The sequence below is a fragment of the Neoarius graeffei genome, chromosome 2 (genome assembly GCF_027579695.1).
Source record: "Neoarius graeffei isolate fNeoGra1 chromosome 2, fNeoGra1.pri, whole genome shotgun sequence".
Lineage (NCBI taxonomy): Eukaryota > Metazoa > Chordata > Actinopteri > Siluriformes > Ariidae > Neoarius > Neoarius graeffei.
Window position 1 is genome coordinate 48,489,832 of NC_083570.1, and position 15,658 is coordinate 48,505,489.

The following is a 15,658-nucleotide window of genomic DNA, read 5'->3' on the forward strand; positions in this document are numbered from 1 at the left end:
ACTTATAACTGCATTTGGTTACGACTGACCGGTTGTAAACCGATCTGGTCGTAAGTCGGCCTATGTTAAATGAACATAAGTATATTGTGATGTGTAATGATATTGTAATCATCTTGAAGTCTTATTTTATCAACATTTTCTTATTTCATTACCTTGGCTCATTATTTGGTTTAAGTCAAACACTGCATACTACACTGCGTACAGTGCAATTCGTTTAATAAGTGCAAAACAAAAAATACAAAACACATGAAAAATAGAAAACATTTTAGTTTGAAACATAGCAAAATACAAATGTAAAATATAGCAAAATACAAAATTTAGTGACTGCTGGCATCACTGGTGCTTGGCTGTGGGTCGTCTACGTCATCAGCTGTTGCAGCGCTCGGGCTGGCGGGAGCATTTGCTCGTTTCATAAACCAGGAGCTGGGGCGCAAACTGTATGACGGAGTGCACGAGGGAGCGCGAGAGAGACTGCGCATGTGCCTGGAGCTGGGGCGGAAACTGTCGTACACTCAGCTAGGAAACACTTGCCAGTCGCAACCAGATGGTCGTAAAGTCGATCGGTCTTAAGTCTCATAGGTCGAAAGTCGACGACTACCTGTAGTTTCACCTGTCCATGTCAAATTGGACAGGTGTGTAGTAGGGCTGGGTATCACCAGATACCTCACGATACGATACTATGGCGATATTTTGCCCACGATAACGATAATATCACGGTACAGCGATTCTGCGATAATCGATATATTGCAAGAAATTTCAACCACATCACGATATCTGTGTCACTGAAGAAAATCAGAATTTATTGACCACTGTAAAATTACATTTCACATACATAACTACACACTCTTGCCAGACATATATTTGTCTCTATTCCACTGCTGGCAAAACCAAGAGTTGCTTCACTACAACATACAGAAAATTCCCATTTCTGTGCTAGTATTCTCAACTTTTCTGTAAGCATGGACACATCAGTGCTGCTTAACAAGCAGAATCAAATTGTTTTATGAAAACTTAAAACTTGCACTGCAGACTGCACATACATTTCAGTGCTAACACTAATATCAATTTGTTCTTTGTAAACTTGAGAACATACACCGGAGAACATTTAAACTTGTGCTTATTCTGCAGGAACAACACACTGTCTGAAACACATTGAAAAGTGCAGTGGGCATCTTAGTCTCCCTGAGCACAATTATGAAACAAAGTGCAGTGTGGGTCAGTGTCCACACACTGAAACTGAACTGAAACCTCAGTGAATCATGTTTCTTCTGAACTTAGAGTAAATACTCAAAATAAAATGCAGTGTCTCACACACACTAAAATTGAAAATGCAAGATAAAGTGCAGCTTCTTGCCTTTGGCCTTAAATGACAAAATTAAGTTCACAGTTACAGTAAGTCACACATCACTGAAGTAGATGGGAGGACTTTGGCGCTGTCCAGTGTAGTTTGCTTCGGGTCGGGTTTCAGCGGCTCCGGCTGAGCTAATTTGTCGGGGTGGTGTCGTGCTAAGTAAGTTCGCAAGTTTGTTGTGTTACCTGAATATCTAATTGGAGCGAAACAGGTTTTGCAGAGTGCGTACTCTTTGTCCGGCTCATTGTTTTTTCTCCTTTCCTTTGGAATCCAAAGTGCCTCCAAACATCTGCCTTAAAGTTCGGCGGCGTCTCTAGGTTTACGTTAACAGCCATGCTTGCTTGTTTTTTTTCCTCACTGCAACCGCCGGGGAAAAAAGAGAAGATGAAGAGTGCCTTGCAGTGAGGGAGCGGCACAGCGACACCTCGCGGAGCGGAGGTGCGGTAGTCGTACTGGATTTACAACCCGTCTGAAACATGATTTATTATTTGAAAAAATATCGATATTCAAATTTTGAGTATCGATATTGAATCGGAAGACAAAGTATCGCGATATATCGCTGTATCGATATTTTTGCACACCCCTAGTGTGTAGGGTGCCCCAAGAACAACAAAATGGTAAGGTAGACTGTATTAGCCATACTCAACAGGAAGAGAGTTATTTTTGGTTTTGTGCATTTTGACGTTTTCCTCCTAGGCAGTTTGTTGGATTCATGCCAGATTTGGTATTCCGGAGGTGCTCGGGCCCTTCAGTGCCGCTTGCAGCAATATTTTTGACATTTGACCTTGTTGAGACCGAGTCTATTCAGATCAATTCCAAAACCGAATCTGTTCATCTGCTGGCTACAGGGATGCCTCCAAATAAGCCCTACATACATTCGACTTCTGTTGCATTAACAAGGCTAACGGACACCAAAATGACTTGTTCACTTTCCATAGATTTGGTTTTGAGGTACCATGCACTAAGGCATGAGAGCAAGACTACAGTCCTAGAGGGCTGCATTACTATCCAGTTTTACCGGATGACTATTTATTTAAATTAAAAAAATAATAATAATAAAACCAACCAACCAACCAAAAAAAAAAAAAAAAAAACCCAATTAGGGCGGCATGGTGGTGTAGTGGTTAGCACTGTTGCCTCATAGCAAGAAGGTCCGGGTTCGAGCCCCGTGGCCGGCGAGGGCCTTTCTGTGTGGAGTTTGCATGTTCTCCCTGTGTCCGCGTGGGTTTCCTCCGGGTGCTCCGGTTTCCCCCACAGTCCAAAGACATGCAGGTTAGGTTAACTGGTGACTCTAAATTGACCGTAGGTGTGAATGTGAGTGTGAATGGTTGTCTGTGTCTATGTGTCGGCCCTGTGATGACCTGGCGACTTGTCCAGGGTGTACCCCGCCTTTCGCCCGTAGTCAGCTGGGATAGGCTCCAGCTTGCCTGCGACCCTGTGGAACAGGATAAAGCAGCTAGAGATAATGAGATGAGAACCCCAATCAGCTCATCTGCCAAATAGCTGGGAGTTCATGAGCTGACTGTTTATAATGCCTCTGGCCCTCCGGGACAGTCTGATGCTGCTGATCAGGCTAGAAATGCAGTCAGATCAAATTTGCCCCCTTTAAGTGCTGTACAGTCAAGAAACTGTTTTACAGTAAATTTCAGGGTTCCAATGTCCCTGACTAAAAAGCTGAATTTCTGTGACATCTAATGAACAGGAAAAAATAGGCCACCTTTGCGCTGAGCAGATAACCAGCTACAATATTTTAAAATTATCATTCTGAGCTTTATTTTCTAGTTCAGACATTTTCAGTACAAAAAGGTTTTCACTGCTTAAAACATCGTGAAATAACCCAATACAGAAAAATACTGCATTTTGATAAATGGCAACTAAATTGTAAACATGCTGCAAACAAAATTCCCTGATATTCCATGACCTGGCCCAAAATCATCATCAAATCCCCTGACTTTCCATGTTTAGAGTAGAATTTTTTTTAAATCTCATGATATTCCAGAAACCATTACCCACAGGAACCCTGGAATTTACACAGCTGAAACATTTCATTTGTTTGTCCTATTTTACACTTCAGCTAAGCATTGTGGGTAAGCAGTATGATCAAAATATCATATTGCAATACCTTAAAGGCCAATTTATGCTGACAACGCAGTCCTCACAGATGGCGTCTGCGTAGCCCCCCCTCTTCGCAGACGCTCTGTGCGCACCTCCCAAAAATTGTGACCACCGCAGAAGCCTCGCAGACAGCATCGCAGACAAGAGGGCTCTGATTGGTCCACTCTACACGCACTTCCGCTTCCCAACTTTCCCGGTTTGGTTTGTTTTCAAGACCGCCATTTTTAAAAACACGAGCGAAGATGGAGCAGCACGAAGAGCGGTTGATCGAGGAAGTACGTACATCTATACGACTCCAGTTCTAGTCATTATAAGTAACCGGAGGATAAACACTCCACTAACCACACCCACCAACTACTCCTAGCGATTTCGCGACTTCGCACCCCTTTGCGTTGTGGCGGTGAATAACATCGTGCATGCCTATTACTCCCCGCTCAACGATAAATTACAACTGTCTGCGAAAAGCTATCTGCGAAAGCCTTGTCGCAAGAGCATGCAGAGGCCCCAAGTCATCACTTTAAAAAAAAAAAAAAAAAAAAAAACACACACCACTACTTGCACGCATCTTCTACTTTTAGAATAAACCCAGAAAATATAACCAACTGTTGATGATCTGCAATGAAGTGACCACAGGCATGTAACAGATGTAAAGCCCAAGCACACAAAACACAAATCTAATCCAAGTGCATCAATCTGCAGTCTAATGTTAGCTGTACGTTATCCTCTCGAGTTGTGCTTACCCCAGAGCTCCACTAGTCTGGAGAGAATTATGAAACAGGTCTTCTGAGCGACAGGATCAGGGAATTCCACTGCTCCCTGAATAATGGTGAACAGCACACGCTCTATATTTTCAGCACCTGGAGAATGGAGGGGGGGGTAAGTGTTAAACTGAACTGAAAGCAGTCCTCTGTGTGTGCTGGGGGTTGTGATGGTGTTTAAAGTCTCACCCTGGTTGGCCATGACCTCATTCATGCCACTGCTGGCGATAGTCTGGATGAAGCTAAAGTAGCTCCTCCTCAGCATCTGCTTCTCTAGCGCTGCGGTCTGGTCGTTCTCTTCTGCTGGCCGAGATAATACTTCAAAAATGGCCAGAACCAATGGCATGAAGACCTGCTGCAAGAATGGGGACACCTGACTCTACACACACACACACACACACACACTCAGAGGATTAGATGGCAGCTTTATGATAGAGTTAATGTGACTTAAAAAAAGAAATCCATCTTTATCATATAACTGGTTGCTGTATCTAAAACAATATCCATCATGACAAATGAGGACTGTGCAGCTTCAGCTGCAAATTGGTAGCAACTGTGTGCCTGCGGCTGACGGTGACCGCAGCATTGGTAGTTGAACTGACAGACAGTAGCCCCAGTTCCTGATGAAGGGTCCTTATTAGGGATGTTAACCGATAACCGTTTGACTGGTGGTTGACCGAATCAACGTCAACCGGTTAATTTTTTTTTTGGTTGTCGGTGAAAAAAAAAAATCAATCGTTTTGAAGCTGCCGATTTTGGAGCAGAGAACCTGTAATTCTGCGTTTGTAAACGCTTGGGGCATGTCATGCGGTGTAAGGACGACAGCTGACAAATCAGAAACAGCCAGTCAGTCATGTCCCGCCCCAGTTAAAGACAGCTGACAAATCAGAAACACCCATTCAGTCATATCCTGCCCTCCCGCTGCCACTCGGCGAAAGAAAAGTGTAGACACAGGCTTTTTAGCTTACAAATTACTATTCTGTTTTTTTTTTTTTTTAATTATTATTAGAAGGTACATGGAGTTTAGTCCTGCCTTGGCCAGTGCATTCTGAAAGTATGTTTCGGTCTGTAGCCAACAATGCATGTTATTGCAGATATCTCTCCACACAAACTAAAGGCGCAGATACCGACTTTTTCACGGCTTTTTCATGGACTGTAACGGCATTTGCTTATGTAGTAATTTTAATACAGAATTTACTCTGATGAAATTATTCAGACACTCCAACGCCCCCGCTAAAAAAAAACAACAAAAAAAAACAACGGATCTGCACGAGCCGTGAAAAAGGCGCGCCGTTTGCATCCCTGTTTAAACTCATAGGTTAACCGACTTTAATCGGCTAATGAGGCTCGGTGGTCGGTCAAGATTTTTTTTTTAGTTTTCACCATCCCTAGTCCTTATATGGATGATCTTAATGCTAATTAAATTTACATATTAAACATTAACCAATGTTCCAACAATAGCCAGAAATGGATAACGAAGAAAAAAAAATTTTTTTGGGGGGGGGGACGACACACCCCACGTCACCATCCGTCACATTTCAAATGATGTAGAATCCCTTTACAATTTACAGTGCCTTGAAAAAGTATTCATACCCCTTGAACTTTCACATTTTTCCACCTTACAACCACGAACTTAAATTTTTTTTTTTTTTTAGAGATTTTATGTGAGATAGACCAACACAGCAGCACATAATTGTGAAGTGAAACAAATAAATGGTCTTCAAAATTTTAAATAAAAATCTGAAAAATGTGGTGTGCATTAGTATTCAGCCCCCTGTACTCTGATACCTCTAAATACAATCCAGTGCAATCAATTGCCTTCAGAAGTCATCTAATTAGTTAATAGAGTCCTACTGTGTGTAATTTACTCTCAGCATAAATACACTTGTTCTGTGAAGGCCTCAGTGGTTTGTTAGAGAACACTGAAGAACTAACAGCATCATGAAGACCAAAGAACTCACCAGACAGGTCAGGGATAAAGTTCTGGAGAAATTTAAAGCAGGGTTATTAAAAAAAATAAATAAATAAAAAAAATAATCCCAAGCTCATCTCAAGAAGCACTGTTCAATCCATCATTCAAAAATGGAAAAAGTATGGCACAACTGCAAACCTACCAAGACATGGCCGTCCACCTAAACTGACAGAGCGAGCAAGGACAGCACTGGTCAGAGAAGCAGCCAAGAGGCCCATGATCACTCTGGAGGAGCTGCAGAAAGCCACAGCTCAGGTGGGAGAATCTGTGCACAGGACAACTATAAGTCGTACACTCCACAAATCTGGCCTTTTTGGAAGAGTGGCAAGAAGAAAGCCATTGTTGAAAGACAGGCATAAGAAACCATGTAGGGGACACAGCAAACATGTGGAAGAAGGTGCTTTGGTCAGATGAGACCAAAGTTGAACTTTTTGGCCTAAATGCAAAGCACCATGTGTGGCGGAAAACTAACACTGCTCATCACCCTGCACACACCATCCCCACTGTGAAACATGGTGGTGGCAGCATCATGCTATGGGGATGCTTTTCTTCAGCAGAGAAAGGGAAGCTGGTCAGAGTTGATGGGAAGATGGATGGAGCTAAATACAGGGCAATCCTGGAAAAAAAAACCTGTTGGAGGCTGCAAAAGACTTGAGACTGGGAAGGAGATTCTCCTTCCAGCAAGACAATGACCCTAAACATACAGCCAGAGCTACAATGGAATGGTTTAGATCAAAGAATATTCATGTGTTAGAATGGCTCAGTCAAAGTCCAGACCTAAATCCCATTGAGCATCTGTGGCAAGACTTGAAAATTGCTGTTCACAGACGCTCTACATCCAATCTGGCTGAGCTTGAGCTATTTTGCAAAGAAGAATGGGCAAAAATTTCAGTGTCTAGATGTGCAAAGCTGGTAGAGACATACCACAAAAGACTTGCAGCTGTAATTGCAGCAAAAGGTGGCTCTACAAAAGTATTGACGCGGGGGGGGCTGAATACTAATGCACACCACATTTTTCAGATTTTTATTTGTTTAAAATTTTGAAGACCATTTATCATTTTCGTTTCACTTCACAATTATGTGCTACTCTGTGTTGGTCTATCACATAAAATCTCGATAAATAACTTAAGTTCGTGGTTGTAAGGTGGAAAAATGTGAAAAAGTTCAAGGGGTATGAATACTTTTGCAAGGCACTGTAACATCAGCAACATCCTGACATCATACCACATCTGACATGAATCCAGGAGCATGGCAAAATGCAAAAATATCCCAGTTTGTGAGGGGGTTTTTTTGGGATGTGTGTGGTGTGTAATACAATGCGCATTACAAATTTGTTTCTCTTAGAGAGACCCACTGCCAACCAAGCCTGGTGTGTGTACGTGAAACTGTCTCAGGCATAAGATTCAAATGTCGCATGGTGGCACTATAGTCCCCCCAGGCCACCTCTGGGGCCAAGCCTCCGTCCCTGAGTAACTGTTGCAAGCACTGATGTGCACCAACTGAGTTTTTGCTCATGGGAACCACCTCAAAAATGGTCAGGTCTTGAAGAATGAATGACCTTAAAGTAATAGGGTCTTGCACCTTCAGTGGTTGGCCCCTAAAAGTACAAATTTATATATTCTTACAGGTATTACTTTCATGAAGCGAAGGCTTGTTTATTTCGTATTCAACTTCCCCCCCAAAGTTGAAGTTTGCCATGACTGTTGGAGCAGCTGAGAACTGCACAGGTTCTTCCTGATTTCCTAGACCTTACTGTGAAAAGCAACATTACATAGAAAGTAAGGATAAAATTAAACAATTGCACACTTCTGAGGACAGCTTGCATACACAAGTGTACATCCTGTAGGGAGACATCACCACAGTAAAGACTACTTGTTTACTTCCAGTACTTCCCCAAATTCATGTATCCAGACCACCTAAGACGTAAAGTGTCGCAAACTTCACAAAATCACGGAAATCCTTCTAATTTTAAAAAATAAAAATGACTAATCTTACCTAACGTCCCTTTAAATGTAAACATCAACATATCTGTCCTAAAAGCCCACCTAAGACCAGGTCACCATCGGTCATATTTCAACAGATGGGTTCTATCACAGCTTATCTGACCAGGAAGCCTATTTGTTACGTCTAGAGGTTCTCAGTCATCCAGGTCATCGTAAACCGTAGGTGCTAAAGAAGGCAACTGGACTTGCTTGAAGTTCTTGAAGACGTTTCACCTCTCATCCAAAAGGCTTCTTCAGTTCTGTCTGACTAGTGAGGAGTTTCAGGTATTTATCCTCTAGTGGACCAAAAGCAAAACCTAAGGAGAGTCGTTGAGGTCACATGGGTCATTGACACTCCGTCATCATGGAGGTGTTAGAGTCACTGGAGGCCAGGTGTGAACGGTGTTAGCAGCCTAGAGGATCAACAGAGTTGACCTAGGCCCTGTCCACACAACAACGGATTCAGGTGACTCCGATACAATTGCTTATCGTTTAGGCCTGGCGTCCACACGGCACCGGCGTTTTGGGTGCCCAAAACGCAATCTTTTTGAGAACGGGTTCCAGAGTGAAAAGATCTGGCAACGTTGCCGTTGTGAAGTCGTCTGGATGAGTAGAACGGATTTGTTTACGATGACGTCACAACCACATGACTGTGAGTGCTTCACGCCAGGTAGAAGTGTAACGAATATCACCAGGAAAAAGCCTTACAGAGCACTAGTGAAACACGAGCTTGGATATTATTATTATTATTATGTTCAGTGTTAGTTCACAGTAGTAATGCAAGAAGCAGAATAGTGACAGTAATAGTGAAGCAAAAACATGCAATTGTACAAACACTGCAGCTCTACAGCAAAATATTCATTTATGAAATGGTCTGATTCTTAACACCAGTAGTGCCAATGATCTCACTGCGATGCGATGCGAGTTGTCAACAAATCCTATAACTTGGTTCATGAAACGCGCTTACAAAATATTTTCACTGTGAATATTTATTGTGTAATGGTGCAATCCCGCCAGCAAAAATAGGGGAAAAAAGGAGCGATCTCACCTCTTCAGATGTTGATTTAAGTCCGACAATACATTCCTCAAAAAGGGCGTAGAGGAGCAAATTAATCCAATTTATTCCGGACCATTAAAGACGCCGCCTTCCACGTAGAATCATACGTCATCCTCGCCGCCATATTGGAGAGGTCAAAGCGGAGAATAAAGATTAGCTGCGTTTAACTGTACCAACAGGTTTTCTGTCCAAACGAGCTCACATGGGATTACCTTTCACAGGTGAGACTGGAAAAATACTTTTCATTGTATTTGGTCATTATAATGTAATTTTACAAACAGATTTTCCTGACTTTGTGGCTAATATGAAGTCTCGCGCATAATAGTTTATGCGCATGCGTCGTTACTCCTATTGTTCTGGTGTCTCTGAAGGGACCGTCTTACAGCGCCCCTAGAGGTGTGGCATGTGTATTGCATCGTTTTCAGCAAGCGTTGTGTTGCCATATGGACCTGATATTTTACTGATTGTTGCCCATTTGGACGCAATATATTTTTAAATAACATCTCGTTGCCGTTGTCATGTGGATGTAGCCCTAGATTTGACACACTTCCCAGAAAACTGAATACCTATCCACATCAAGACTCCACTGACTTCAAAGACTCACATGATGGCAGAGAGAGCCAACGACCCACAGATCACCCTAACAACCCCCTAGGCTGCTAACACCGTTCACACCTGGCCTCCAGTGATCCTAACACCTACAGGATGACAGTGTCAACAACCCATGTGACCTCAACGACTGTCCTTAGGTTTGCTTTTGGTCCATTAGAGGATAAATACCTGAAACTCCATTAGTCAGTCAGAACTGAAGAAGCCTTTTGGATGAGAGGTGAAACGTCTTCAAGAATTTCAAGCAAGTCCAGTTGCCTTCTTTAGCACCTACGGCCTATTTGTTGTTTGGCTATTAACAACGTTAGTGCTACAGACCAGTTAACCCACTCTGGTCTGTTTTTTTTTTAATCTATTCAAGTTTTCTGCAAAGGTTCATGTTAAATACATTATGGCTACATCCACACGACGAGATTTTTTTTTTTTAAATATCGCGTCCACATATCAGGTACATATGGCAACGCAACGCTTGCTGAAAACGATACAATACACATGCCACACCTCTACGTGCGCTGTAAGACGGTCCCATCGGAGACACCAGAACAATAGAAGTAGACGCATGCGCATAAACCCCTTCTTCTGTAGCATCAGCCACATAAAGTTTTGGTTATTAGTCAGTAGCGTAAAATAGTATCTATTGTCTAAGACACTTATTTATATTTCATATTAAAACGTCTATGTAAATTAATACATAGAAAGCCTGGCCAGGCGCTGAACGTTCTTCTGACTTCACTTTAAGAGAAATTCAGGGCGAGCATGAGCCTAGGTTCTTCCCTGTCACTCACCCTGTCAGTGTCACACGCACACACCTTCTCACTCCCTATCCTATGGATATAGTCCCTTTAAATCACGTGCTCGTTTTTTGAATGGAGACGCGGAAAGAGGAATGAACGGGGGTAGATGGAAGCCGGTACGCCAACATTCTGATATCCTCCAGAATTCTTTAATGGTACGGAATAAATTGAATGCTACACGTTGATGGATTACTTTGTTCTTCTACCCCCTTTTTGAGGAATGTATCGTCGGACTTAAACCAATATCTGAAGAGGTGAGATCGCTCCTTTTTTTCCCCCTATTTCTGCTGGCGGGATTGTTTTTGGAAAGCGCACGGGCGGTGCGCGGTTTTGGTTATACTGCTTCCACAGTGTTTGGACTAAAGACTCTGCCCTAAGGGCTATTCTCTCTCACTCACTCTCTCACTTTGCACCATTACACAATAAATATTCACAGTGAAAATATTTTGTAAGCGCGTTTCATGAACCAAGTTACAGGATTTGTTGACAACTCGCATCGAGTTCGTTACACTTCTACCCAAGCACTCGCAGTCATGTGGTTGTGACATCATTGTAAACAAATCCGTTCTACTCATCCAGACGACTTTGCAACGGCACCGTTGCCAGATTTTTCCACTCTGGAACCCGTTCTCAAAAGATTTCGTTTTGGGGCACCCAAAACGCCGGTGTCGTGTGGACGCCAGGCCGAAGCGATAAACAATTTTATCAGATTCACCTGAATCCGTTGCCATGTGGACAGGGCCTTAGTTCTACTGTTAGTCCTATAAAATCACTCAAGTTAAAGTATATACGCAGAGCCATGGCCTCACTTTCGTTTATAAATGCCTTGAGACCTCAAGAATGGCACAGGAATAGTTTTAAGCGTCAACAATAAATCTAATATAGTAATTTTTACAGTTAAAGTGATTCATATAGGTAGCGGTCTGAGTGAATGACCTTGACTTCCATAACGTCACAGCAGGAAGTCTATCAGTCTCATCGCCATTTCTGCTATACTAAAAAACAGAGCTGACTGCAACTCTGATCCTCCATTTTGAGCTAATTTATCGCCATGCCACGTAGATGTGTTTCTGGTGGGTGCAGCAATATGACAGAAGGTGGATTTACGTTGCATTCATGGCCCAAGAATGTTCAAACTGCAAAGATTTGGCCGCGTTTTGCAAGATGATCGCAGGCACATTGGGCGGCTATGAAGTGGTCTCTCCTCTGCACATTTTATTTATTTTTTCAAAGTCAAAGTGAACTTTATTGCCAGTCAGACCATGTAACAGAATTACAAAGAGGATTGAAATTGTGTTTCCCCAAACTCCAAATGTGCAGTATTAAAAAAATTGACACACAACTAAACATAAAAGTGCACACAGAGACCAACAGATAAGCAAATTATCAACATGTAGACAGTGGGCATACAGTTCCCAGAATATTCAGTGATCCAGAAATGTAGTCAAGTTTGAGGTAATGTAGTCCAGAATTGTAGTTCCAGAAATGTAGTCAAGTTTGAGGTAATGTAGTCCAGAATTGTAGTTCCAGAAATGTAGTCAAGTTTGAGGTATGTTACTGGGGTGCAATAGTACAAGGGTACAATAATACAAGGTGCAGTATGGTAAAGTGCAAAGTGCAGAATAGCAGCATGGAGATAAATAAGTATTGTAAACTTGTATGTTCTTGTGCAAAAAAGAATGTTGGCATATGTGCATAAGAGGATTGTATAGACATTGAATTTACTGTTGACAGTTTGCTGGTCTTGTGTTCGTGTGGGGGGTGTTATGTTCTTGGAGTTTTCATGAGTGAGTTGAGCAGTCTGATGGCCTGTGGGGGAAAAAGCTGTTGCTGAGTCTGGTAGTCCTGCAACACATGGTGCTGTAGCACTTGCCAGATGGTAGGAGGGTAAACAGTTTGTGTGCAGGGTGGGTGGGGTCTTTGATGATGTTGATGGCTCTTTTGCGGCAGCGGGATGAGTATAGGTTCTGGATGGATGGTTGGGCTGGTCTGGTGATCTTCTCTGCTGTCCTCACCACCCTTTGTAGGGCCTTCTGGTCAGCAACAGGGCAGCTGCCGTACGAGACTAAGAGACTGCTGGTGAGGATGCTCTCAAATGGCACCCCTGTAGAAGGTGGTGAGTGCAGAAGGGGGGAGGTCTGCTTCCTCATCCTGCATAGGAAGTGGAGGCGTTGCTGTGCTTTCTTGACAAGGGAGGTGGTGTTAGTTGTCCATGTCAGGCCATCTGTGATGTGCACCCCCAGGAACTTGGTGCTTTTCACTGATTCCACAGCACTGCCATTGATCGTGAGGGGTGTGTGACGTGATCTTTCCTGAAGTCCACAGTTATTTCCTTCGTTTTATTGACATTGAGGTGTAGATTGTTGATGTCACACCAGTTGATGAGTTGGTGTACCTCCTCTCTGTAGGCTGAGTTGTCGTCGTTGCTGATGAGGCCCACCACTGTTGTGTCATCTGCAAACTTGAGGTGGTTCGAGTTGTGTCTGGCACAACAGTCATGGTCATCAGTGTGAACAGCAGAGGACTCAGCACACATCCCTGGGGGACCCCAGTGTTCATGATGGTGCTCTCTGAGGAGTTTTTGCCAACTCTTACTGTCTGTGGTCTGTTGGTGAGAAAGTCCAGTAGCCAGTTGCATAGCGGGGTGCTGATGCCTATAGCGCTGAGTTTATTCACCAGGTGTTGTGGGATGACTGTGTTGAAGGCGGAGCTGAAGTCGATGAACAGCATCCGCACGTAACTGTTTGTTTTCCAGATGAGCCAGGCTGATGTGAAGTGCTGCTGCTATGGCGTCATCAGTGGAGCGTTTGGGATGGTATGCAAACTGGAATGGGTCAAATGTGGTGGGTAGGCTGGATGTTATATGGACCTTGACCAGCCTTTCAAAGCACTTCATCATGATGGAAGTGAGTGCTATGGGCCGGTAGTCGTTCAGTGTTGTGGCTGGGGATTTCTTGGGTAGCGGAATGATGGTGGTGGCTTTGAAGCATGCTGGTAAGATGGCTTGGCTCAGAGAGGTGTTGAAGATATCTGAGAGAACATCTGTAAGTGAGTCAGCACAGTCTCTAAGCACACGCCCAGCAGCTTTCCTGGGGTTCACCTTTTGAAGGGTCCTCCGCAAGTCAGCAGGGTCCAGGTGAAGCGTTACATTGTCTGAGCAGTGAGGGGCTTTTGTTGGTGTGGTGGTGGTGTTTTCTTCAAACCGGCTGAAGGTGTTAAGTGAGTTTAGGAAGTCTATGCTGTCCTCACACGGTGGGGGTATTGGCCTGTAATCGGTTACTGACTGGATGCCTTGCCATAGGCGTCTGGGGTCTTTTGTGTCAGTGAAGTGTGACTGGATTTTGTGTCCATAGGCATGCCCGGCTGCTCTCATGCCCCGGTTCAAGTTGGCCCTAGCAGTTCTAAGAGCTACTTTGTCCCCGGACTTGAAAGCAGTATTCCGTGCTCTCAGGAGCTCACGTACCTCCCTGGTGAACCAGGGTTTTTCATTGGCCCTTGTGGTGACATGTTTGATGACTGTCACATCTTCCATGCATTTGGATATGTATCCCGTCACAGACTCAGTGTATTCCGTTATGTTGACATGCTGGTTGGTAGTGGCAGCCTCCCTAAAAACAAACACTCCAGTCTGTGCAGTCAAAACAGTCCTGAAGAGCTGAGGTAGTCCCCTCTGGCCATGTTCTGATCTGTTTCACAGATGGCTTGTTCCTGGTTAGCAGTGATCTGTAAGCTAGAATTAGCATAACAGAGATGGTCCGAGTTTCCCAGGTGGGGGTGGGGAACAGCTCTGAATGCCTGTTTAATGTTTGTGTAGACCTGGTCAAGAGTGTTCTCTCCCCAGGCTACGTTTACATTAGACCGTATCTGTCTCGTTTTCTTCGCGGATGCACTGTCCGTTTACATTAAACCACCTGGAAAAGCCGGGAAACGGGAATCCGCCAGCGTCCATGTATTCAATCTAGATCGTATCTGGTCCGGTGCTGTGTAAACATTGAGATACGTGAATACGCTGTGCTGAGCTCTAGCTGGCGTCCTCATTGGACAACGTCACTGTGACATCCACCTTCCTGATTCGCTGGCGTTGGTCATGTGACGCAACTGCTGAAAAACGGCGCGGACTTCCGCCTTGTATCACCTTTCATTAAAGAGTATAAAAGTATGAAAATACTGATGCAAATACTGCCCTTTGTGTAGTTATGATTGTCTTTAGGCTTGCCATCCTTCCACTTGCAAGTAGTAAGTGATATGCACTGGGATCACACACACAGCGGCTCAGTCCCGAATCGTGGCTTGTGCACTTCACTCGCGCGCTGTGTGAGCTGCGCAGGGCCGGAGTGCGCACCCTCCAGAGGGCATTCGCTGTTCAGGGCGGAGTGATTTGGAGCGCAGGATGCCTGCGGAGCCGAGCGTATCCGTGTATTGGTGTTGCTGTGTGCACGGCTAACGGTTTTAGTGTAAACGCGAATCGTTTTAAGAACGTTAATCTGATGATCCGCTGATTCGACGTAATGTAAACGTAGCCCTAGTTGCAAAGTCCACATATTTGTGATAATGTGGGAGTACCGTCTTCAAATTGGCCTGATTGAAAATCGCCAGTGATTATATAAACAGTCAGGGTTAGAGTCCTGCATTGAGCTCACAGACTGATACAATGTAGATAGTGCGTCCTTTGTGCTCGCACTGGGGAGGAATGTACACAGCTGTAATGTTGATGGCTGAGAATTCTCTTGGCAAGTAGACTGGATGACATTTAACTGTTAGAAATTCTATGTCCTCAGAACAGTGACTTGAAATAACTTTGACATTAGTACACCAGTTATTGATGAAAATGCACACACCACCTCCATGAGATTTACCGCGGAGAGCATGGCTCCTGTCCGCCCGGAACGTTGTTAGTCCGTCCACCTGAATGGCGTTGTCTGGTAAGGTGTGATTAAGCCACGTCTCTGAGGATGATGGCGCTGCAGTCTCTCACCTTTCTTTGTGTAATTAAATCCAGTCTGAGGTAGTCCATTTTGTT

The 15,658-nt window shown here is 43.9% G+C and overlaps 1 protein-coding gene across 1 annotated transcript in view; it reads right to left on the reverse strand.

Annotated features, from left to right (window-relative positions):
• Positions 1-15,658, reverse strand: part of xpot (exportin, tRNA (nuclear export receptor for tRNAs)) — a 113,301-nt gene that overhangs the window by 5,656 nt on the left and 91,987 nt on the right. The window contains exons 19-20 of the mRNA XM_060914362.1: positions 4,414-4,603; positions 4,207-4,323 (exon numbers count right to left, since the gene is read on the reverse strand). Of these exons, the coding sequence (XP_060770345.1) occupies positions 4,207-4,323; positions 4,414-4,603 (307 nt within the window). The remainder of the gene's footprint in view (positions 1-4,206; positions 4,324-4,413; positions 4,604-15,658) is intronic.